General features: G+C 41.8%; 1 protein-coding gene across 1 annotated transcript in view; it reads right to left on the bottom strand.

Annotated features, from left to right (window-relative positions):
- Window positions 1-25,049, bottom strand: part of LOC119723421 (glypican-6-like) — a 63,984-nt gene extending 38,935 nt beyond the window's left edge. The window contains exons 1-2 of the mRNA XM_038194041.1: window positions 24,441-25,049; window positions 4,902-5,060 (exon numbers count right to left, since the gene is read on the bottom strand). Coding sequence (XP_038049969.1) covers window positions 4,902-5,060; window positions 24,441-24,603 — 322 coding nt within the window. The 5' untranslated portion in view covers window positions 24,604-25,049. The remainder of the gene's footprint in view (window positions 1-4,901; window positions 5,061-24,440) is intronic.
- Between the last annotated feature and the right edge of the window lie 2,180 nt (window positions 25,050-27,229).

Here is a 27,229-nt window from a genome sequence, read left to right as displayed (position 1 = left end):
TGTTGTTACGGGGAAATTGCAATCAAGAGGTCTTGAATGAGATGGACAAGAATTGAGAAAACATATCTGATCCAGACGTGCTAAATATAAATATTTTAGCTATCTTCATCCTTCCACCGTACTTACTGGCACATTTCCGAGGCGACAGGGCTCTGTATCGCCACATCTCCCCACATCTCTCAAGCCCTTTTCGTCAACAATTTAACCGCGACAGTCCAGCACTGGCAAATCACGGGGTTGAGGTTAATAATACGGACAGGATTTGAAGGGTCGGTCCCTGCCGACTTCGTTTTATGAACCTCAACTTTGAACGAACGGGGAGCACTACGGTACAACACTGACGCGGAAATCAGAAGGGATTTATATTCTTCGCGACAATTTTTTTCACAGCTGTAGCGAGGTGTGACGTTTCATTAAATTACAAAGGAGGTACTCGGCCTCAGCTGGGACAATCTTGTGCTGCTCAGTGTCAAAATGAATAGCTGCGAACAAGATGTATATTAAGGGGGGGGGGGAAACTGACGCTAGAAAGCGATCTAATAGAGTGAGTGGAACATTAATATCATCTGGGAAGTGAGAATTAAGAGACACCTGAGGATTTACTCTGTCGGAAATTTCACTGAGAAAAATCAACATGTTGCCAATCCATAAACGGAAGATTAATATTCAAACATCATGGGCATGTCTCCAGCAAAACTGACTGATACACAAGGAGAACAGGTATCCCTAGACCCTAGTGTAGCTCATGACACTCATGTAGCTAGAGTTTTACCGGACATGGGAATTTATTAAGTGACAAAAAAGTGACATGATGATGAATTGCACGGCTGGTACCCATGCACCTGCTACATGTACAACTGACAACGGTGTCTGTTTCCAATGTGCGTGTAGATGCATCATTGACACGAAGCCAGACAGTTTTAACGAGCAATTATCTATATGTACACAACAATTTCTGCTGCAAATGTGATCTGTTGCAAAAAATGCTCACACGCATTTACAAGCTAATTTGTTCAGCTGCCATGGTTTCCGGGTGGAGGAATAAATTCATGGTTTTGGGGTTTTTTTTTCCAGCATGCAACTCATAAAAGCTTACAGCTAGAAGCATTGAGAACATCTCACATTTCTTCTGAAAGCACCTGCATGGGTTACCCAAGTGCCGATCCGTATGTATTGATTCCCTCGTTTCTAGACGATCACAATCTGATACACGATAGCGAAAGACAACGCCCCCTGCGCGACGACTTGTCACCCGACTGCCCCAGCGAAAGGGGAAAACTGATAACGCGAGGTGTGGAGCTCAAGCCTAGGCGGACTGCAAACCGGGGCAGTACTTCCATAACCCATTAGCAACTTCTTAGGAAACCGTCAGGATGCTGGATAAGTGCACTGTGTCTTCAGGCAGGGACACCCTGACATGTCAGGGCGATGGTTTATTCAAATTTGTCCTGAATACTCGGATATGTACAAATGGAATCTTTGCTGTATTGCACTACAAGTATACAAGTATCAAGTTCAAAATAGGCAGTCCTGAATATATCGAATATTCAAATATTTGATCATCAACTAAATATTCGAATAGCTTTTTGCCAGTTCGAATATTATAGGAACAAACACTAGGCAACAAACACGTACGACTGTGATATTAATTTAATCATAATGTAGCGGCGCTGTATTGTCAGACGCCATTATTTTAACTGAATACATACATTTTTACTTTCAAGATATGTGGATATACACATGATAATCTTGATACTTCAACAGGCGCACGCAACTTTATGTCGAACGGTCCATAATATCGATCGCCGCACGCAAATTTAAGAGGCGCGCTTTGCGTGTAACGTTTGATCGGCGCAACGCACAGTTGCAGTTGGCGCGTGTAAAACTTGATCGACGAGTTTCAAAATATTTGAATAATCAAATACTAAATTATTGGACAGCCCTAGTTCAAAAACAACACAAATCTGAATGTACACTACATGTACCAGTAAATATGAATTCATGTCCTTGGATAAATTATGAAATTGAACTCCACAGATATTCCACACAGCACAAGTTGCAACACGTGATGCTTGCCCTAAGGTTTGGGCAAGGAGAATTGCATTGTATCTCAATCCATTTTATTCCCATCCATTTTTTCTTCCAGTAAAAATTTAATCAACCTCTGGAGGGTACAAAAGCTGGTCACAAAAACCACCAAGCCCCCTGCACTATTTCATTGTGGAATGTCCACCCCTAGGGTACAGGCATCCATAAAGTCTGCAGGTAACAGGTGGGACATGCAATATGATTGCTTCAGCCAGAAGGGGAACGGAGACCGGTGCTAAACTTGTCCAAGTCCTTTTACTGCCCTTTGAAGGACTGCCCTTTGAGCGTAATTGAATGGTTGTTTCTAGGTCAAATAAGTTCAAATAAAAAGCAAGATGAGGCTATGTTTGAGGCTATGGCCATTATTTCCATCAATGTTGGGCTGTCGTGATACATAGCCACAGCCAAAAGGCCCATAAGGCCTATTTGGAACTGCTCATTCCAAGTCCGAAACTGCCTGGTATGGAATTTGGGAATTAATACAGTATCCGTGTATGGCAAGCTTGACTGAGAATAAAAGCCATAAATGTGAAAAAAGGGATCAAATGAAAATGGCCCATTTAAAATGGTTCATTTAAAATGACCCATCCAAACTGATCGGTACATTATGACCGACGACCAGCACTGTCACCAAACTTGTCCTTTAACGTGTAAATATTTTCAGGTCATGGACCTAAGACCTACCATGACGGTGAGAATTTGACAAAATGCAGACTGCTTCTCGGACAAGACCTTTGCCAACAACCGTTTCATGTGTCAAAACATAAAGAGGGCACTGCACCAATGCGGGATCATTAATAATTTATGCTTGGTTTGAGTTGATGCTGTTTTTTATCACTTATTGATGAAACGCTTTTTTAAATTTTATCCAAATTACTGAAATCACAAACAAAATTACCTTACAGACATTATTTTTACGTTGGAACATGTACATGTACTGTACTGTTTAACATTAAGGTTCACTTAACATTGAGTATAATTTTGACGATTGCAAAACGTTTGCAGACATCCTCTTATATTTAAAAAAAAAAATCCTGACTCCAAAAAACAAACACATTTTGACATGCAACAGCAGTGGACAAAACATTGATCTAAAAATAAAAGAATTCCCATAATATCACTGCATTATAATGCCCTTCCACTGTGTGGTGGAAGGTCTTGTCAAGATCAGGCTGGTTCCTGTCATTTCCAATTGCCCGAAACCAGACATGCTTCTCTCAGCCAGTTTTAACCGGAGGTGCAGACAGCGAGCTAGGGGAAGGAATGTATTGATCGACCTTGTGACCCCATTGGGCTAAAGCTGTGATTATTTTTCACAATACCAGCAACCGATACCTTACAAAAACCTCACAAAGAGTTGTTTTCCTAAAAGTTGTACATTTTCTTTTTTGCCTAGACTCTCTTGGCTGACCTTTGTCAATAACAATATTAAGTTTAAAAACGGAAATGATACTAAGAATTAACAAAATTGATCAGACTGCTGAAAATAACAAAAATTTAGAAGTACATGAAGAAACACAACAGAGTGATACGAACACAAAACAAAGCAGAGAAATCATATTCCAATCAGCCTATTGTTGTACTGTACTTAAAGAAAATTGCTTTTCTATGTTGTGCGCAATTATTCATTGCCAGTCTCAGAATTCTGCACCTCTTGGGACAACCACGGCGACTAATTTGCAAGGAGTAATTGCAGCATGAACGTGCCCTGAATCTTCAAATCGGCGCGCTGAGTGCGACACCCCAAAAATTGCATTATTTAAGGGCGTCCTACCGTTCACTGCACTGTGCATTATGCGTCATGGCGGAGTACTGATAATATTGTGTGCAAAACTGAATTCGTTGCATTTATTTTTCCAGGAGTAGAATTTTCTTGGGGAAAAAAATAATCCAATGCTGTCTGCTTACAAAGGGTTAAACATCTTACAGTTGCTCTAGCAGGAAGACCCAAGTTGTAGGTGCCCAGGCAAAGCCAAGGAAATGCAGACCACACTTTGTGCCTGGGGTAACAACCTTAACATCCCATGTTAATCATCTATAGTTTCTCTGAGACACGATTCAAGCATCTTGCAAAAATTATGTCCAATTTCCTACCCAAATCCTCCTTTCCAAGAAGAGCGACACTGTTCTTATAACCCTTCTGACTAGCGTTCCAGAGTTGCGAAGAACCAAATAGTAAGAACGACTCAGATTGACCAGTGGTTTCCCGTGCATCGGAACTGGGTACCCGAGTACCCAACCGCAGATGTCAGAAACCGGTTCCAAATCATGGGATGAGGTACCTGTAAAGCTTCTTTACAAACTACTTAGTAACTTCTCAGACAATGCAAAAGAAAGGTTTTGAATGCCATTTGTGGGGCACTTTCAATATCAAAACCAGGCTACATCTAGAAATCCTAAACAGATTTCAAGTTTATGTGCATTTCAACGCTCAACAGATGACGTTCGCCAAAGTTGCAGTTTACGCCGTATTGCCATATACAGCCCTTCAGACAACTTACGAGATGTTAATTTTGGGGCTGGGTTTCTTTTACCGTACCCGGGTACCTGTGTTTTACTTCAATAGGGTACCTGAGTCCAGTACTACCCGTAAATGCACACCGCTATTTAATGTTTGAATTTTCCATTGACCGAACTCTAGAGCAATTTCAAACAACTACAACATGCAATCTTTTGCATATTATCACTCCTAATTGTCCAACTGTGGAACTTACTTCAAAGCTTTGCTGGGCATTTCTCTGGGCATTTCTTGGCATTTCTTATATCTCTGCTACGAGAAATTTAGCAACAATCTGAAATGATGGGTTACTTACTATCGAATCGCTCCGCCCTTCGGACAAAGTAATCTCTACTCGTGCTGCTCTTTTGGTAAACTATATCTCTAAAATCTGTGCTGCTGGTCTGGCTGAGTTTCTCCTCCATGTCCGCTGTGCAACAGGTGAAACTTTTCTGACATATTCTGAGATGATCCCCTGCAATATTTGAAAAAAAATAGAAGGAAAACAAAACTTAATTATACTAGTAATGGACAAAAAGTGCGTCTTTTCCCTATTGTTTTAAAACAAAAATTGGGTTTTTAATATAAACTCGCAGGTGATCGGGCCTTCTCTATTGCTGCTCCCCGATTGTGGAATAGTTTACCCATCCCTATCAGAAACTCCGATACTGTGCCAATCTTCAAGAAGGCTCTCAAAACCCATTTTTTCCCCACACCATAGCTGGTCGTACGCCCTTGTTGTTTTTCTGTTGTTCTTTCTGTGGTTCTTCTTTCTTTGTTTCAGCGCCTTGTATCCTTTGGCAATTTGGCGCTCTATAAATCCAGTTATTATTATTATTACTATTACAATGATTACTTAAAAATTGTAATAACAACCTTTTTAAGGTATGATCACAATGATGACTAGTTCTGTGGTGTGTGTTAATGTGCTCTTTTCACCAATGTTAAATTTGACATCTTCGATTTATACTTTACATGCATTTTGCAAAAGAATTGTGAGTGAACAGTTAATCGGTCAAATTTTCACTACAAATCAGGACCCTGTCAACATCGTGGCTAAAGCCTACAGAATGTAAAAATCCACACAACATATAATACAGACGTTCTATACTTCAAATGATAAAGATTCAGTAATCTAATAAAGCTCTCTACATAGCTTCCGCTTCTGCGGTCTTTCCGAGGAAAAGTAATCTCTTAAAAGACAAAAATGGAGTCCAGGAATGTCAAGGGGAAATCCACTCAACACTGTAAAGTGATAAGATAAAATATATAGAGCCTTGAAGGATTAGAGGGGGGAAATCTTCATTTGTGCAAGCATAGGGGAAGTACATATGATGCAACCATGTAAAGCATGCAAGCGTACATGTTCATACCGGTAGGTGTACAAAGTGAAACCCTGCATATAGGGTCAATTTGTATCAACACCCCTTAAATACGCCATGATGTAATCATATTAAAGGGATAGATGCAAGGTTATAGCCAGAGTTGTGTCTGAGCATCGGTAGGTACCCCACAAATGATCAAGAAGCAGACAACCCCTTTAATACGCAAATCGATCCAAAAGCAATAACCTGGCTTCTTGTTTTTTTCAAAGCAATGACATATGTACGGGTATGACACACACTATTTTCAAATACTGGTACTGATAAAAAGCTGACATGTACACGTGTGGATGGATGAAAATGGGCTGCTGAAGAGATGGATGATTGTTGTGGATTGTTTTGGATTGTTGTGGATTGTTGTGGATTGTTGTGGAGAATGGAGACGTGTTCATCCCATGCAAGCATTTACAACAGCTTGGCTGGCAATTAAACAATTTTTAAGTTCAAGTTAGTGAACGTAATATTACCAACAGCATTCAAGCCCGAAACTCCTACACCTTAAAATAAAGAAAAATACAAAGCACAGAAAAGCACAGCATGATTTTCCTACTGAGCTCAAATCCTTTTGAACTAAAATTCTTCCACGTCCCGACTCCCAAACCTCCCAGGACCTCTGACCCCTGACCTCACCCGCTTCACCTGTTCTCCTGCAAACATTTATTTACCCAATTGGGAGAGGCCGAGCCCAGACTCAGTGGGATGCCATGCCAGACTGTAGGTGGGACCCAACAGGACTGGCGCCAGGCTAATTTCAATCTGCAGATGCCAACTTTGTGGGGAATAATATAAACCAGTGTCAGTGCACTGAAGACAAAATTCCAAAAGCTTGATTTATTGTTTCTCTGCCCTAAAAAACAGCTGAAATTGCTAACTGTACATTTTCTTACTTCAAGTGGGGACCTAGTTTCAGACAGTTGGTAGTTCAATTCCATAAAATACAGCATTTTGTAACAGTGCGTGTACAAATGTAAACAGGCGCTAGGCAGACAACCAGTAGATGCATATCCAATGCTCTTCCAAAACTGATTTGTTTAATTATGAACTTTCAATTTGTATGTTTTGTTTTAACAATGTACCTGCAAACATCTGAAAAAGGGCTTTGATTTCGCATGCAAATGAAGCTGCCGTGCACTGCGTGCAGGAGCAAAACACAAGGACATCAACTGATCTAAGAAAATTTGCATGCCTGATAATCAAAATAAAATATCAGAAGTTTAAAAATATTTTCCTGTACAACCGAGTGATCTTAAAATCAGGCATGCAAAAGGGAATTTCAAAACAAAAGCTGAGGAAACTCCAAACCACACCAGACTTTGTACAGTGTTGTTCAATTTGTAATGGCATTCATGAAAAGTAAAAAATGAGAAAATCAGCAGATTCGAGAAAATATTGCATCAGGGTTACTCCAATTTGCACCACTGGAAAACCTTCTTGATTATGTCAAGCTTATGCGAATGTTGGTAAAAAAAACCAAGCAGCATATGGAATAAGTATGCGATCGATCAACATCTTCAGACTGCTGCGATTGTATTTAAAAGCTTCTCATGGCCGATTCACCCATAACTGACAAGCCACAGCAAATAGCTCAGCCGTTATAAATACACAAATTACAAATATTATTATAGCCAAGGCTAGTCACAATGTTCTCCATGGCTTTCCCGAATCCAGAGACAAGAAACTTGTTTGACATCAGCAGAGCAGGCTGTGAACATCACATGAAGATAAATATTTTGTCTGAGTGTGTGTGGGGGGGGAAAAACACAACAGCCACAACTTCCTGTTAGAAGCAATTACGGAAGTGATTCCACTAGATTAACAGCTGATAGGTTATCACATGTTTGTACGGATGCACAGGAGTTCAATCAGAGAATTTGTTGTAAATGCAGTTGGCCTTTTGGAGAGAGTCTAGACCAAAAACAGGTTGTAAATGTCAAACAAACAGCAATCCCATTAATTCCTTTCTCCCACTGTCTTGGACAATACTAGTGACTACTGGATGTGAAATTTGAGAAAATATTCTAGCTTGGTGATGCCATCTGCCAAATATAATCTCAGCTCTTGCTGTTTTGATCGTTTGGGTTTTTTAAGGGTTATGTTTGTCTGTTCGGTCATTTGTTTCCGTTTCTAATTCTATTGTTTGTGCTGCTGTTTTGACTTTTTTGGGAACTGTATGGAACACATGCCCTTTAAAATTTCATTGTTTTAACCTCACACATTAGGCACAAGTCGTCGGTCAGGCAAAAACGTGTGACCTGCATGGTTAATGAGTCATATAAATACAGAGTGTGGACAAGTCTTGCATGCACCAGAGTAAAGGGACAAGTGTCCCTCGGGGCGACAAAACCTGAGAACAGGGGAGGCTGGGGACCTGTGCAAAATTGATGAAAGGGTAGGAATGGAGGGGGAGATTGAGCTTGGTCAAGTGGATCATGAGAGGGAAAGAAACGAAGGATTTTGGTGATTCATCGTAAGTTACTGTGATTTCGGGGCAATATTCTGAAAATGATTATAATATAATGAATTATTTGTGTGTTTCACTTTACATGTTTTTCCTGGGCATTTAAAAAAAAAAGTTTCACTGAAATTTAAATAACAATTGAATAAATAATTATCATCAGCTTGTGTGGTTTACTAACACGATTGTTGATATTTTTTTTTAGTTTGCATGACATGACGATTGACTTGTATAAATCCTAGTCGCAAGATCGATATTTTTATGCAGACATGGCACAATGTATTAACTGAAATCAACTAAAACATCTGCTAAAGTAAAAATTCACTAAAAAAAAAATGAAATCAATTACAGATGCCTGCAAATGCTTCTCACTTGCATGTGAGTAAAAACTAAATTAAGAAAACAACCCTGGAAATTGATAAAATCGTCATCAATTTAAAAACAAAAAAAAATTTATACGGCGACGTACCCGTGTGTTATATCCCGTCTACAATTCCACTCACACCTACATGGGTGCATTAGAGAAGATTGCTAATTAAAAAACCGGTCCTTTCTCGGTCAACGCTGCTAAAATTACCACTGAATGCCTTTGGGTCCATGATGCAAGCTTATCCGTTGTCCGCGGCACTGGCCAACCAGGCGGATTCATTGCATTTCTAACAAGAACTGCAACCCTGTCTCAAAAACTCTGGTACAACCTTTCCCACAAATTCGGTAAATTTATGCTATTTCTTGTCAAGTAGGCTTTGAGACAGATTGGTACAGGGGTAAATGTTGTTATTCAATTCAAAAAAATGCAGAGCAAGGGACAGTCTAGTCAATTTTAAGAGGTTTAGGAGATTCCATTTTGACAGTAGGGGACGTGTTGTGAGTGCAGCGTGTTTACTCGTATTAATCACACAGTGCGTGTCCGCTTAGGCCCGAACAGCGAAGCGTATTTGTGGCATATATATTGCCCCGGGGTTGCAAAGGGAAGGAATGGGCAGTTGTAAATGGAATGCCATCTAAAACCGGCATCTGTGGAGGATGGGGCAAAATTATAAATTAGCATAATATCATGCCGTCATTGTGTGTATACACTTGAACAAATACTGATGGCAATGCTGCTGTACATGTACATGAAGTACGGTATGTGTGTATAGCTTCAATTTTCATATTGTGGTCATTGACACTATGCTTGAATACTGTAGCGAATTATGAATGAAAACAAAAAAGCATCTTTCATGTCCATCAAACAAATATCAATTACATCCCACTGAATATTTATTCCTAAATCCAAACCAGTTATTTGCTGTATGTCATATGTTTTACCGACTAGTTTTACTGAACCCAAATAGGAGGAGTTTTTTTTTATAAGCACACAGTATGCCACTGCTTGTAAATTGTTGTGTGTTACTGTTTGACTTGGGCCATCAGCCTCGGTCCAAAATTTTGGCCGCCGGTATCAAATGAGGAGAATAATCGTCACAGCGATTTTTGGCAAGGTATACACCTCCAGAATTAGAAAATATGTGATAGCATTGCAGCGGTGGCAGCTTTTTGAGTGTTATCACCCTTTTTTTCAAAATGGCCATCAAAATGCTTGTTACCACTCTAGGGGCGGTATACCTTGCGCATGCGCACTATAATCATTGATGCCCTGATTTGATACTGACCAAACCCCCAGGCTGATGGCCTAACTTGATCCACAAGCAAAGAGGATGGTTACATGTTTCCTATTGTGGCGGAATCTCCCGAGGTCAATTGAAACCAGAGGTCAGGGAAGGCAATCACCGACTGAGGTGGAAGTTCCCCTAACCCCAAACTATGTTTTCTGCCTCGAACCTAGGGAAGTTTTCGAGCAGCCTCTAGGCCCAGGGATGCAAGCTCGTTTTGGTGGAAATATACCGCCCAGTTGGATACTGATTACCAGGCCCTGTTACTCTAGTACAGAACAGAACAAACAGACGAAGAAACTGCAGAAATATTGGACACTGGGATACACAATTCTCTTTGTGGAAAGGAAATGATTGGTTTATTTAATCACGGACAATTCTGACTTGATTGGGAACTCTTGATTTATAAGGTTATTATCGTTGGATTGTTATGATTGTATAAGTTTGAGCGCCTGAGCTGATCAGTACACGACAAAACCCGTGTGACAATAAACTTGACCGAGTACAGTTATTGACTACCTGTGACTATTCCTCCCAGGCCTCTATGTCAACCTCTGGGTCGACCCTCTATGTTATCGCACGTCTCTGTGAACCCACGACAACAATCCTTATGCCTGTACTTAGTCACCCTACTCTGTAAGTCAAACACTCAACTGCAACAATGGTACAAAAATGCACTGAATTACACGATAAAGCAATTCGGTCCTACCAGGCTAACTGGGTCACACCACGGGGCTCTGCGCTCCGTACAATCGCTCAACCACGGTACGAGAAGTCAGGCCGAAACAGCGTCAACACCGGTACACTGCACCACACACGGCCTCGCCAAAGCAAACGCTAGCTTCGTCACGGACAATGGCAATTTCACTCGTACACTACTACTGAACCCGCTCCATACACAGAACTGAGGAACAACTTACGCAACTCACGCAACTGAACTACGCAACTGAACCAACTGAACCACGCAACTGAACTAACTGAACTGATTCACGCCCGGCCGACCATGCGCTCAAGTACCACGGCAAGGGTAGCGGGGCCACGCCCAATCACGCCGTGATTGGCCGCCAACCCTTCACCTCTGCCCGGTAACACCAATCACGCATACGCGGGTACGGGAAACACAGATCGCAACTGCGGTCACGGCCTGCCTCGCCCCGCCCAGCAACAGCGAGCGCGCTCCGATTGGCGGCCACTCCCGCCAAAACCACGAGACATTGTCCGCTGACACGACCTGACTTCCTTGCCAAGAAATTACAAGTAAACACTACCAAATAAGGGGAATTAGACTGGTGTCGGCCCACCCCATCACGCCACACAGGCCCGAGCAGAGCTTGGACTGTCCCAGTCCAAACCAGCTCGAACCCAGTCACGAGATGGGTGACCGGCACCAGTCTAGCTAATTAAATATGCACAAGCTTTTTAAACTTCACGTAAAATTCACTCTTATGTTTTCGTTATAGAAAACTAAACTTATGATTTCTCTTTATACAAAACTAAACTTATGTTTTCCTTTACACAAAACTAATGTTATGTTTTTCTTTACACAAAACTAAGTCTTTGTTTTTCTTTATACAAAACTTAGCTTATACATGGTAAAGTTTTCCTTACAATGAATTTGAACCTTACAATTTATTTAGAAATCATGAATCCTCGGCAAAGATGAAAGCACTTTTCCTGATTGTTTTTCTTTTTATACAAGGAAATGTTTTGTATCAACAGATTACAATTTATGCAGATAATTTTAGGGATAAGACAGATGGAAAATCACACTTAAACTCGAATAGTATCCAAAATTAACTGGGAATCATTTTAACAAATGGACGGATTTCTTTTCAAACAAGATGAAGGCAATAATCACCGATTTTAAAACTTTAAAGATAAAATAACTTCTCTTTTACACACTAAATAGCACCGACAAAACTTCTTTTAACTGTTAAAACTAAAAACAACTACTAACACTAGATAAACTTTAACTGGCCCTAAGGACTTGCTAGTTGGGTCCCGTCTTCCTGAGGATCATCCAGTGCAGCGTCCAGCTCTGTCTCTCGCAGATGCTCGATGACCTCGTCGTTTCTCTTAACGACCCTGTTGCGGTAGATCACTTCGGTGGTCGTCCTTACTCGGATTGTGACGAGTCTCCTCATCTTCAACGGAGGTGAGTCACGACCACTTCGGGAGGGGGAGGTGGTCATCTCTTCTAGGGATGGCATAGATCAAAGTCTGCCACTCTATCGGTATCTTACAGGCAGGCGGTGCTCTCTCCTCGGGTTCCTCCGAGACATACTGGTCCTCTCTGGCACTCTGATGGGGTCAACCTCTATCTGAACATCCCCATTTTCTACCGGAGCTTCTATTTCCGGTTCTTTTTGCTCTATTTGCTCTGTTTTCTCTGTTTCCTCAACATGAGGAGTCTCTTCTGTCACTTCGACTCGAGGGTTTTCTCCTGCTTTATCAATCTGAGGAGCTTCTTCACATGCTTTTGGAGAGTGACTCCAGGGTACCAGTTTCTCACCCTGGTATGGCTTCAGTCTGTCAGAATGCACCACTTTCATTTTTCCCCCTTTCCGTATCTGTATTCGGAAGGTCACATCTGACAATCTCCTAACTATCAGCCACGGTCCCTCCCATCTCAACTGCAATTTAGGGGACAACTGTTTCTTCTTAGCCGGGTTGTGTAGCCAGGCAAACTCTCCTTCTTTCAACCCTTTATGGGTGGCTCTTCTGTCATAGTTTCTCTTCTGTCTTTGGGAGTTTTTCCCTAGACAGTCTCTAGCCCTCTGATGTGCACTCTGCAAATTTCTTCGCAACTCTTCTGCAAAGTCTGTCCGAGTGTCAAACCCTGTCTCTGGACTACCGGTGACCAGGTCAACTGGTATACTGACTTCTCGCCCCAACATCATTATATTGGGGGACTCCCCTGTGGAGTCTTGTGGGGTGCATCTATACGCAAAGGTTGCATAAGGGAGGAATCTATCCCAGTCTCTATGCCTCTTCTGTGGGTCAATCAGCACAGCCACCATGTTTACTAGTGTCTTATTAAACCGTTCGACCATACCATCCGATTTAGGATTGTATGCTGTCGTTCTTGTCTTTGTGATTCCTAAGACCTTGCACATTTCTGTGAAGACTTCTGACTCAAAATTGGTGCCCTGATCAGAATGGAGTTCTTGTGGTACTCCAAATCTACACACGAACTCTTGCACCAGTTTGAGTGCTACTGTGCCCGCCGTTGCGTCAGGCAATGGATAGGCCTCCATCCATTTTGTACAGTAATCACCCACTACGAGAATCCACTGGTTCCCACTCTCCGTTTTGGGTAGTGGCCCGAGCAAATCTATGGCCACTCTCTCTACAGGCACTCCCACTCTATATTGTTGCAAGGGTGCAATCCCTTTCTTCGCAGGGGACTTTCTTCTTGCACAGAGGTCACAACCCCTTATGAAGGAGCGAACATCTGCGGACATACCTGGCCAAAAATATCTTCTCTTTACTTTGGCAAGGGTTTTCTTTATGCCCAAATGACCACTAAGCAGTCCACCGTGCACCTCCCTCAGGGTTTCTTTCCTCAAACTCTGTGGCAACACTAGTAACCATATCACGACTCTACCGTCATCAGACTCCCACCTTTTATGCAACACCTTCTCTCTCACACTCAACTGGTCCCAGTAGGACCAATACGTCTTATGGGCCGCCGTCAAGTGGGAAATCTCTACCCACTCCGGACGATCTTTGCTCTCTTCCTTGGCCTCTAAGGCCCAACGTATCGTCTCATCTTCTAACTGGGCTTTCCTTACAGCCTCTAGTGGGACACTTGGTTTGGCCTCTATGCCTCTAACCAATGTCTTGTCCTCTTGTGACGTCACTTCCTCTCGACCACATTGTCTACAGGGTTGCCTAGACAACCCGTCCGCGTTGCCGTGCTTCTTTCCAGCTCTATGCTGTACTTCTATGTCATACTCTGAAATCACCTCAAGCCATCTCGCCATCTGTCCTTCCGGATTCTTAAAATTAAGGATCCATCTCAACGCACTATGGTCGGTTCTGACAGTGACTTTCCTACCGTACAAGAACTGTTTGAAGTTCTTTAAGTACACTACTACTGCCAATAACTCCCTGCGTGTGACGCAGTAGTTTCGCTCTGGTCTGGTTAACTTACGGCTGGCATACGCCAACACTTTCTCTTCTCCCTCTTGTATTTGGGACAACACCGCTCCGATACCGTCGCCACTTGCGTCAGTATCGAGGATGAAGTCTCCCTCTGGAATGGGGTAGGACAAAATGGGGGCTCTTTGAAGTCTACTCTTGAGGTCATCAAACGCACTTTGGCATGATTCGCTCCACTCAAACTCCCTTGACTTCTCTGTCAAGGCATGCAAAGGACTGGCTATCTCTGCAAAACCTTGAATGAACTTTCTGTAATAGGATGCAAGGCCAAGAAAGCTCCTTACATCCTTCACGCTCTTGGGAACAGGCCACTTGGCTACCGCCTCAACTTTCTTTGGATCCGTGGCCACGCCTTCGGATGACACTATGTGCCCTAAATAGGCCACTGACTCTTCAAACAAATGGCATTTGCTTGGCTTTAACTTCAGTCCTGCATTCCTCAATCTATTGAACACAAGCCTGAGCCTATCTATCATCTCTGTGACTGTTCTACCATAGACAATAATGTCATCCAGGTAGATCAACAGGATTTCCCATTGGAGTCCTGCCATCACCTTCTCCATTAGTCTTTCAAATGTAGCCGGGGCATTACAGAGCCCAAATGGCATACATTTCCATCTGTACAAACCATTTCTAACAACAAATGATGACTTCTGGCTGGCGTCGTCATCCAAGGCGACCTGCCAATATCCAGAGGCCAAATCAAGTGTTGAAAACCACTTGGCACCTCCTAACGCATCGAGAGTCTCGTCAATGCGAGGTACCGGATACGCGTCTTTGATGGTTACCGCGTTTAACTTTCTGTAGTCGATACAGAAACGCTTGGTACCATCTTTCTTGTTTACCAACACTACATTTGCTGCCCACGGACTATCCGAGGGTTCTATCACACCTCTTTTCTCCAGGTCAATGACCTGTCTCTGTATCTCTCTCTGGACACAGTCGGGGTGTCGTCTCGGTCTCTCTTTTATTGGTCTCGCTTCTCCAGTATCAATGTGATGCCTCACGGCATCAGTTGCACCAATATCCTGCTCACTGCTGGAGAAAACATCCTGAAACTCTATCAAGCACTCCTTAACTTGACCATGATAGTTGGTCTCTACATGGTTTCTACTCCTTGCATACAAGTCTTGCAAATATGGGGGCAAGCCCTCCTTTGCTTCTTCAGACTCATGTGCCTCACCTCTTATTGTCTCAGGGTCCACGGTGGAAATTAATCCCACAGTGGTCCCTTTTCGCGCCACTCTTTTCTCTTTTCCTGGGTTGAACAGCCGCAACGGAACAATTTGGTTCCCTGACTCCACTAGTGACCTGGCTAACACCAAGCCTTTCTGGGCTAAATCTCCGCCCCCCTCTAGCGGTTCCACTATGGCTGGGCCAGCCCACTCTTTTCCTCTGTGAGCAATAGTGCCAGGCACTACTGCCTCAGAACCAGATGGAATCACGGTTGCTTCAGCAATTACCACTCTCCCAACAAATGGCTCTCCAGCACTACTAGTGCATTTAATTCTCTCGCCATTTATTCTCCACTCTTTGGTGTGGAAATCCAAGTTACCCCCTGTGGGCAACAAGAAATCCATCCCCAGAATTCCGGGATACTTCATCTCTGTAAAAATCGCCCTGACTGGGTGCGTTGTTCGTCCAACTTGAACTTCGACCCAGGCGACTCCTAACACCGACAGGGAACTTCCATCCACCTGTCTCACTTTCACATTTTCTGACTCTAAGACTGGTCTCTGTTCCTTGGGTATCTCATAATACACTGTACTACTAATTAATGTATCTGTGGCACCAGTGTCAACCAAAAATTGGCACTTTGTTTTTCTCACTACACCCTCTACAAACAAACCAAAGCGGGCATCACTCTTTGGGTTCGGTAACGTAATTACCTTTCCCTCCTCATACTTTCGCCGCTTCTCTCCTATGGCCCCCTTGCAATCTCTCCATCGTCTCTTTGCCCCTCTAGCACTTCCGAGGTGCCTACGGGCCCCTCGAGCAGCTGGCTCGACTTTTCCTGCCCCAGGCTCTCCCCCTGAGGGTCTGTTACAGTCTCTGGCAATGTGGCCGTGCTCTCCGCAATTGAAACACTTCCAGCCATCACGCTTTGGACTACTCTTCTTTGGTTTCTTGCACTCTCGCGCAAAGTGACCTCGCTCCCCACAATTGAAGCATTTCCTAACACTTTGCTCACTCTTTTGTGACTTCTGGTCAGCAGGTTTCCCCACTAGGTCACTCTTTTCCTGGATTTGTTTCGTTAACTCTGTTAACAGTCCAGCCAAACTTTTCATTCCATTCTCCAATTCGTGGATCCTCTGTTCCACCCCGGTATCTAACACTCTAGCCAACCTCGGAGGCTTTCCATCGAGCATTCTCTGTTGCTCGACTTTTTCGAAATTCTCTGTTTCTATTGCAGCTCGAATGGCCTCATCTAAATTTTCAGGACGAGCCCTGTTTATGCCCTCCCGAGTTGACCTACTTTCGACCGCATCTAGAAAATGGTTCTTAGCCAACCGGTCACGTGACTCTTCCTGTATGTCAGGGTACGCTTTAACCGTCAACTCTTGTATGGCTTGGCCTAACTCTTGCAATGACTCTTTTGGGCCTTGTCGGCGATGCCGCAACTCGACAAGGTAATTTTCACTCTGGCGGCCTGAGCCAAATCTCTGTTCTAACAACTTCAACAGCCCACTGTAGGACTGTGTCTTTTCAGTGGGAACATCACCCAACAATCTTAGGGCATTGCCTTGCAAACTAGCCACCAAATATTTAGCCGCTTGCTCTTCGCTCCACTGATTCACCAACCGGCAAGACTCGAAGTGCCTGAAATACTCTTTCCATAGCACCTTGCCATTGTATCTATCAGGAGTGATATTTGGCCGTCTACTAATTGGCCGCTCGACACTCCTCTCTTTCTCTGCCACTACTTTGGGCTCACTTGTCGGCGTTAAGGGCCCTGCTGAGGTCTTTAAACTACCTGCCAAACTGTTGGCACCTGTGCCCACTGAACTCGGGGCGAAACTCAGCAAATCTCTATTTACTTTCTCAGGAGAAACTGTTTCTCCCCTACTCGGGTTCTCTACAGTGCTATCCGTGCTCAACAGAAAGGACTGGAGCTCCTCTATTGCACTGCTCCCCGTTAAAATCTCTGGTCGGGTACTTCCTACACCACTACTCCTAAGGGGTGTACTTTCCCCAAACTTCACTCTTTTTCCCATCCTCGGTCCAAGTTCAACTTCAGGCGACCGTGCGGTCACCGAGGGACTCGCCCCTCCCTGGGAAAAATAACCAGAACTCTCTCTTGGCATCTGGAACTCGATTTCCGAATCGATCCGCACTGGCCCCTGTTCTTGGCTCTTTTTGTCTATACTTCCCACCGGGGAAGGTTCCTCATAATTGGCTCTCATGGCTTCTAATTTCTTAGCCATCAACTCTTTCTCCCATTGCAAAAATTGAGCATCTAATCTCAGCTTCTGCAGTTCACTCTCAATACTCGAAGTATTCTCTTGACTCATGTTTGTCTCTTTCTATGATTACTCTTCAACCACAGAAATCACTGTACTCAAAATCCTGCTTGATTTCTAGAACAAGACGCAATTTGTTTCTACTGGCCAACTCTTTAATCAGCACCAACTATCCCACTTCTGACACCATTTGTGGCGGAATCTCCCGAGGTCAATTGAAACCAGAGGTCAGGGAAGGCAATCACCGACTGAGGTGGAAGTTCCCCTAACCCCAAACTATGTTTTCTGCCTCGAACCTAGGGAAGTTTTCGAGCAGCCTCTAGGCCCAGGGATGCAAGCTCGTTTTGGTGGAAATATACCGCCCAGTTGGATACTGATTACCAGGCCCTGTTACTCTAGTACAGAACAGAACAAACAGACGAAGAAACTGCAGAAATATTGGACACTGGGATACACAATTCTCTTTGTGGAAAGGAAATGATTGGTTTATTTAATCACGGACAATTCTGACTTGATTGGGAACTCTTGATTTATAAGGTTATTATCGTTGGATTGTTATGATTGTATAAGTTTGAGCGCCTGAGCTGATCAGTACACGACAAAACCCGTGTGACAATAAACTTGACCGAGTACAGTTATTGACTACCTGTGACTATTCCTCCCAGGCCTCTATGTCAACCTCTGGGTCGACCCTCTATGTTATCGCACGTCTCTGTGAACCCACGACAACAATCCTTATGCCTGTACTTAGTCACCCTACTCTGTAAGTCAAACACTCAACTGCAACAATGGTACAAAAATGCACTGAATTACACGATAAAGCAATTCGGTCCTACCAGGCTAACTGGGTCACACCACGGGGCTCTGCGCTCCGTACAATCGCTCAACCACGGTACGAGAAGTCAGGCCGAAACAGCGTCAACACCGGTACACTGCACCACACACGGCCTCGCCAAAGCAAACGCTAGCTTCGTCACGGACAATGGCAATTTCACTCGTACACTACTACTGAACCCGCTCCATACACAGAACTGAGGAACAACTTACGCAACTCACGCAACTGAACTACGCAACTGAACCAACTGAACCACGCAACTGAACTAACTGAACTGATTCACGCCCGGCCGACCATGCGCTCAAGTACCACGGCAAGGGTAGCGGGGCCACGCCCAATCACGCCGTGATTGGCCGCCAACCCTTCACCTCTGCCCGGTAACACCAATCACGCATACGCGGGTACGGGAAACACAGATCGCAACTGCGGTCACGGCCTGCCTCGCCCCGCCCAGCAACAGCGAGCGCGCTCCGATTGGCGGCCACTCCCGCCAAAACCACGAGACATTGTCCGCTGACACGACCTGACTTCCTTGCCAAGAAATTACAAGTAAACACTACCAAATAAGGGGAATTAGACTGGTGTCGGCCCACCCCATCACGCCACACTATCATGTCCCTCCACCCCACTTTGACCCTGACCAACCCCCTCCCCTTCACATGACGAGTTCATGGTGTTATTAGGTGATCGACCTCCACAAAATCACAGGAAAACAAAAGCATACAACAAGTACAAAACAAACCCTGTATTAAGAAACCACATCCTCCCTTCCCTTTAGAAAAAAAATCCTTTAATTGATTACTCCATCTCCTAACTACTTTCCAGAAAACATTCTCACCTTGGCCAAATGCAATAGCTGAAAAATGCTATAAAAGCGTTTCCGCTTACAACATGAATACAGGTGCAGACTAGGCTTTGGTGATTCACAGGATCTTCTTTGTAACAACCACCCCCCCCCCCTTTTTTTTTAGAGGGGAGGGATCAAAGGAAAAGAGGATTGGAATTCCTAAACTACTTAGCAGGGGCATTGTGCATCTGCCCTTAGGGCAGTTACAACAGTATTCAGATCCTAATAAGCATCTTTTTTTGCAAGAGGGTGCACAACATGGGGCGAAAGGGGGTTGCCATGGGTGGCCAACAGGGGGCTGAGGGGATTAGGCAAGGGATTAGTGTTTGGGAAGTAATTAAACTGTTTCTCTTTTGGTTAGGGTGAACTGCAGGAGGATGAATAATGAATGTGTCACTCACTGGGAAAATTGTTAGCAAGCTAGTTAGTCTCTGGACAGCCTCCCTGTTTAATCTCACTTTTTTCAACAGAGAATGTGAAGGATGGGGGAACACTTCTTGACAAATGCACGTTATACATCCTTACAGAAGACCATAGAGCAAGGAACACTATGAGAAGACTGACTCAACATTTTGTGCAACTGAAATTCCAAATAAAATGTGAAGAAAAAAAGAAGAAGCTGGCTCATCAGATTAAATGCCAGAGTAAATACCGGTACATGTAAACTGTACATGTCCATATAAAGATGAGGCTCTTGTATCCATAGTTTTGTGTAAAAAATGATGAGAGATGGTGAAAGTTTGAAACCATCTTACACATTTTTGACTCCTGAAGTATGCCTTGCTAGCGATACCTATGTGACTTTCTACTCTCAAGTTTCTCGAATAATCAAACTTTTTGGTGAAAGACGTAGTCCCAATAATACCTCCTACTGAGTGATTTGTCTCTTTATCAGATGCACAGTCTGTGGTAAGCCTGCACAGAAATATAGGTGACAGGGCCAACTTTGTTTTCGCTATGATCACAAGTATGCTTCAACCAGATAGCAGCGCTCTTCCTGTTATGCAATGTCATGTTAATCAATGCTTCATTAGCTTGCTCTTCAGCCTATGAGCTGTGTGCAATTATGAGGTGTTAATTCTTGACTTGTTTGTCATCACTGGGGCCCATTATCTGCGGTTAGCACTCCTTTTGTGGAGTACTAGGAAGGGGTATACTCAATGTAAATACTTAGTGTGTTTATCTAATCTCGCAGGAACATTTTTGTGTGTCCGCTTATAATTCAGCTGTCTAACATGCCTGAATCATCAAGTTGAAAGCAGCTTCCTTGAATTTCTTGGGCTTGATGGAAACAAAAATTGAGCAAAAACAAGTTTTTGTTGACAGTCTTGAACAGAAATAACATCTCACAACTCTTCAAAATTTCTTATATAGGTCAAATTCACCGAGTGATCCTTCTTGTACCTTTAGCTTAGCTTTTCTGACTAAATGCTCTAGCAAATAATTTGATACATCTGAAATTGTAGGCCTACATGTAAGATTTTCTGCAGAATGTATACAATTGTAATGAGTATTATTTTACAACTAACATCCCTTGTTTCAAGCTTTGTCACATGTTAAATTGCAAGCAATTATTTGTTGGAAGCAGTAATATAGATTTTTTTTTAGGACCCAGTTTTGAGCAATAACAATGTGAAGGTAACAGTCTATTGATCTCAAATTCTTTGTACGCCAATTCCACAAATGTGGCACCCATCCATAAGCATTATTGACGCTTGAGTAAAAGAGTAATCAACACAAAAACATGAACATTTGGGCTTTTAAAAACTGTTGCAAACCTGACTCACAATAGCGCCTCCTATTCTCCTGGGCACGAATCAGGCAGAGCCAGAGAGTGTCTTATAAGATGGTAAAACCTGGGCAATATCGTGTGCATGACTACGGCGCTGTTGGCTGGCCGACTGTGGCTGGAAAGCCTGGAATTTAATTTGAGCTGAGCTTCCTTCAACCCATCATAATGCAGTATGCTGTCACTAAAACGCTCCCATAGGCAAAATTATTATGAAGTGTGGTGTAGCATAAAGGTGCAGTGTGCACATGATGACTAAATTCCTAAGTTCTGGATAAATAATGTTAGCTCTTCCTATATTTACTTCTTAAAAAATGCAACTGCTTTGGATGGGACTTGAGATTTGTTACGCATACAACTTACAAGGCAGAAGATGCATACAGTTGTCAGTATATAATTCTAATCATCTTTTACTGGAAAATATTGTTTACCCAAAGAGTTCAAATATGGACAAAGCCTCAGGCTCAAGTTGACCATTAATAGTAAAGCCTGAAATGCTGGCATTCCAAGTCATATTTGCGTTCTGTAGATTAGCAGATTAAACAAACACCTCATGTCCTATGGGTCATGTTTGAACAATGCCCAAGCTGACATTCTGTTTGTGTGCACAGCGAGTCAATCACCTACAGGTCAAAGTTCAAAGGTCGTCGTGTGCCCTTCATCCCACAGGAAAATAAATCTGCTCGGAGGATTACCATGACTTCATCAAAGTACCATTCTTAGAATCATCATTTGAGAGCTAGGCGGGCTTCATGTAATGTACTCATCTTCCATAAATATTGGGAAATTGGTCAATGGATGGGAATTATTCATCGCTCATCATGCAACCGAATAAGCATGACCGCAATGCCAGAGTGAATAATAAATACAGAAACTACACCTACCGGAAGGTATGAACATGGAGGAAGGTTAATTCCTTCCTCCATGGTATGAATGACGAAAAAAAATTGTCTTTCAATACAAAACGTTGTAATCTTATTCACCAGATGAAGACATTACATCTGGTTTAATGGTTTGAAGAATTTGTTAATTCCATCAAGAAGACGGCGGTCATTAGGCATATTTTGATGTCATCTAATCAGTGCGTTAACTGCATTCCACAACAAAGTCAATATTGGTTTAGGCTGCATGAGAAAGTAGCCCAACTTGAATAAGGCTACAAATATACACAAACAAAACAGGAAGGGCACAAATGAAAGGGAAAACAAAACTAATAATAGTGATAGTGGGGCAGATAGGGGAAATATTTAGGGAAATTGTGCCTTTGATGATAGAAGCGTGGCATTTGGCACACAGTCAGAGAATGTCTTAAGAAAGATATTTGGCTACAGGGCTATCGCAGATTTGTCCTTTCAAAAAATAGAATAACAAGCAATTTTCAGATCAAGATGGCTGCCATTGCTTGTCATTCTACCTATATTTTTTCAACGGACACAATTTGTGTGATGGCCATATACTGATATAGCCAAATGTCTGTCTTAGGACATACTTTGACTGTGTGCCAAATGCCATGCTTGTACCATCAAAGGCACGATCCCATCACCTATTTGCTGTTCTTTAACCCTAACCGCACCTGACGCTACAAAATACTACTAGTAGTAAACTGTAGTATGCAGTACTTTAGCATAAGTGAGCACAGCACATAGTATTTTCTAGTATTTGGGTACCTGCGCACATAATTTTTGTAGTACTTTGTAGTATGTGGTACTGTACTCCAAATGAACTTTTAGGGGGTTAGATTACTCAAAATAGCATCGCTACAGATTTAAGACTTTACCAGTTGTTGATGAAGAGTGCAACTGTGATTGTTATGCCATTGCCATGCCTTTTCCTGTTAGTATGTCGCAAAGAACAGACGAAAGCCCACATGGTTTCCTTATCTGAGACATGTCAATTAAAAGCAATTGTCTCCCATGTGGTTTTTATTCCTGGTAGGCATTCCAATGCAGAGGTCAGGCATGCAACTGGGAAATCACAAAAAAAAGAGGAAATTCAAATTTTTCCCAGACTTTGTACAGTATTTGTCTATTGTCAATGGCACACATGGGAAGTAAAAAAAGAGGAAATCAGCTGATCCGAGGAAAAGTTGCATGCCTGAGAGGTGACATCACACACGTTATGGACATGGAATGCTGCGGTGGATCCGTGGAAACATTGCAGAAACATGAAATTACACTCGTGCACATGCTCTGCAACTCAAACCACCCTATAATATCAGGGCTAGATGATGGGCTAAACTCTCACTAAAAAGTCTTTCTCTATGTGTACACACATGTAGACACTCAAACTACATCTTTATCAATATAAATACCCAATGCTGTTCTACGTCGACAAATATAAATTGTTAGTTCATGATCAAATTAATAATAAAATAGTCTGATAAAAGTTGAAGCTATTTTTTTTTTGGTTACAAAAATTAAAGAATTCAACCACATGAATAACATTCCGTCACTGCAACTTTTGCAATGTTGAACCAGATTTTACTGCCAAATTTTGTTTTATATTTCAACTTGGTATGCAGTTAATTTTTGAAACAATGCTCTGAATATTGAATTATTGGGTAAAATTCATACAATTATCAAAACTTGATCATTGTAGGAAGTTTAAGCAGGGAAGGCCCTAACACTTAGTAACACTACAGTATAACCCATGGTATAACCTAACAAATTTACTTTTTGTGTTCTATTGTAGTTAGTTTAGTTATAGTACATGTACTTAGTACACAAGTTACCATGGTTACTTCTTCTTTTTTAAGAATGTTGCATTCAGATGCCACTTTTTTCATTATATATTATCTCAATGGAAGGTATCTCAATGAAGGTATTAAAGTCATTGCAAAAATGTTGAAGAGACATGAATCTCGGACTGACAAGCATTTCCGATTTTATTAGAATGAAGGCGTACTTTGAAAATGCACTTGACTCTCCAGGTTCACTCTCCATACATAGACTTTGTGCACAACCACAGATATGCGGCGTCTGTTGGACACATGCTGGATTTTAGACTCTGTCCCCTTTTTTTATTTAACTTAAAATATTTTGAATTAAGTGACCCTCTCAAAATTACATGGAAAACATGTAATTTCACATTAAAATAAAATATAACATTTCTTCACGTTCAAAATTGTGGGGTTTTAATTCTACTGTCTACCCGTGTGTTGCTAAGCAGTGCACTTCGAGGACGCTATTCCATTCATCAAAACATTCCCCAAAAATGAAAAAAATATGTTTGTACATGTATTTCCTATCCAAATCCAAGCATTCTTACCCGAAACTGCAAAATCCGGGACTTCATTTGTACTAAATCCCTTATTCTGATAAGCGTCTCTGACATCGGCACATCCATTTTGTCCAGAAAGGGCAGTCGAAAATCCCGAAAACACAGTCAAAATCGTCCCCACCGAGAGGATAAAATCCAGGGAAAGCGCCATGATGCGAAGCGAGTCGTACGAATTCCCCAGCGAGTTTTGTGTGTATTGTCCAATGGTGATTGAATCAGGCCGAAAGCACGTCACGAACCACGGTACCCGTACCGGTGCGAGCGGCAGACGATCACACTGCCGCTCCGTACGACGTGGGGAACAAACAACAAAACTGACGAGAATTTTCCTCAGAATTTCAGACTTAATTCCGCCAGAAGATGTGGTCACATACGCCCAGAACAATCCGGTAGATAACTGGAAAAGCGTGTGGGGTAGTCTTCCTGACTTCAAGGCATTGGAATGGTGGGAAATGACCGCTGAATTCCGGAGTAAAAAAGTCTGATTTTTTTTTTACTCAAGATCCAGAGCTAGAGTAGGTTATTTTCTTCTGTGTACAAAATTTCTATGTGGCGCTAGCTAGCTAGCTGCGCATAGCGCATTCACACATGCATCGATTGAAAATGTACAGGTTGATTAAGTTGGGCTAAGCCATTTTTCAAGCGGGGTGATACGGAAATATCGCGAAGGCATTTATATACCATCATTACACGAATAAACACAATTGAAATGTGTGATACATTTATGAATACTACATTTTGTTTGTACCAATTTAAAAATATTAAAACAATATTTTGTAATTCAAATAATAATTCTAAAAGGCGTACTAAAAATATTTTCTAAAAACACCCCTTTACAAATGATGCGGTCAACACATGCTGTGCCGCTGTTAGTAGGGGATCAACTCCCTTCCAGAGCAATTTGACAAAAGAACACATTCATTTTCTTCCAATTTTGTATGGTGTAATTTTTTTTATAAGAAACTAGATAGTGCTCTGACAATGAGAAACCTTGTCAACACATTTTAACACTTGTCTTAAATATTTTACTCTCTTAACATAACCCTCCATGACATAACATAGTTTGGATCTTGCATTCCTTTGTTATGTTTGATAAAAAGAGAAAAAACACAATTATTGAATTTTTTTGATTAGTTTCGATAATATTCTGACTTATGGAATGTCTGGAGTTCATTCCCTGTTTAAAAAAAACTGTGACAGAAACCGTTCAATAAATTTGTAGGCAAATGAAAACTCCGAGTCGGCACTTCACGCACAGACCGCACCGCTAGAGGGCGACAGACTGATAAAACGGCCAGTCAAGAAAGATGGTTGCGTACCGCTGAGGGCGGAATGAACCGAGGGTGTGGGGACTGGGGATGCATTTTGCAAAGTTAGGGTGCCAAAAACAACCCCAAACAAACAACACAACAAACTAAAAACGACTCCCACAACACACACAAAAACAAACACAAACACCATTGCGACTTAATTCCGGGGGGGGGGGCGGGGTTACATCAGCAGATAAAATGTAAAAATAATTGTTACAGATTCTTTTCATCAAACGATAGATAATGAGGGAGACAATTCAGAAAACTGATTTCATTTCAACAGAATTATTTTATTTTCCAGTGTTTTTGTTCCTCCACTCTACTTCCAAGCTGAGCAAATAAAAAAAAAATGTTCTCATTTCTATGGCAAGTTGGCAACCATTGGTTTCCAAGATTTACATTCAAGCAGTAACAATTTTAGATTTGACAATATCAACTTTCATTGTCCATATCCCAAAACTTTATATGTAGCATTACCTTTGCAAAACTTACAAACTTGTTAAGTACCTTTAGGAAATAGATAATTTCAAATCTTCATAAATGAATACGATAAATCATCAACCATCCAATTTAAAAAATATATTCCATGCATCACTAGCCGAATTGTCTTCTTTGATCTTAAAATTTCATGCTCCGTTTTGGCTATAATATTCGTCCCCATATTTCAGGGAGAATTTATTTTTACATAAAATGTGGCAATTCGGGCAGTTTAAATATTTTTAAAAGTATCCCCGAAATAAATTAGAGTAAGCTATAATTGTCCTGATCTCAAGCGGTAAGACGAAGGTATCCTTCACACTGGCATCACTGAATTTAATTTTTGAAAAGTACTTAGCGATTGAAGAACAGACTTGTATACCAAAAAGTTATACACATATATATACAAAAGTTATTTTATAAACTTGCTGCCCATTCAAAGCATTATATACATATTAAATCTGATTTCTGACTTGTTAAAACATAAACAGGCAAATCATGTGCAGAAATTTCATTTCCTTGCATACAAAATTATATTACACATAGTTTTCTAATGTGGATAAAATATATTACCAAACAAATTAGAAATACCCTCCCCCAAAAATGAAATAAAACTGCAGGGTAGTGCAAAAAGAAGGGAACCCACGTTTGACAGCAATTTTGACCTGCTTGTTGAGTATATTTCAAAAAGTCAATTTAATGGTATTTAAATATTGATCTTTAAACATAACTGTCACAAAAGTGATGACAATGCATCTTTTGTCTCTGAGATATGGTAGTTTAAAATTTTCATGTGCCAAACCTATTTGTCCTGAGTTTGATTTGAAGACCAAAAAAACATTACACTAGACTCACACAAACAGTGATTTTGGTGACTTGCATTCAACTTAGCATCATAACACTATTCTTGCAAAAAAAATTTCAAGGCATTTTCACCACGTATGGTGGAAGAGCTATAGGGCCTACTTCACTACATTATAAAAAAAAACA

The sequence above is a fragment of the Patiria miniata genome, unplaced genomic scaffold, assembly GCF_015706575.1.
Source record: "Patiria miniata isolate m_02_andy unplaced genomic scaffold, ASM1570657v1 HiC_scaffold_17, whole genome shotgun sequence".
Taxonomy (NCBI): Eukaryota; Metazoa; Echinodermata; class Asteroidea; order Valvatida; family Asterinidae; genus Patiria; species Patiria miniata.
Note: the sequence above shows the minus strand (reverse complement) of the source record. Positions and strands in the feature narration are given on the sequence as shown.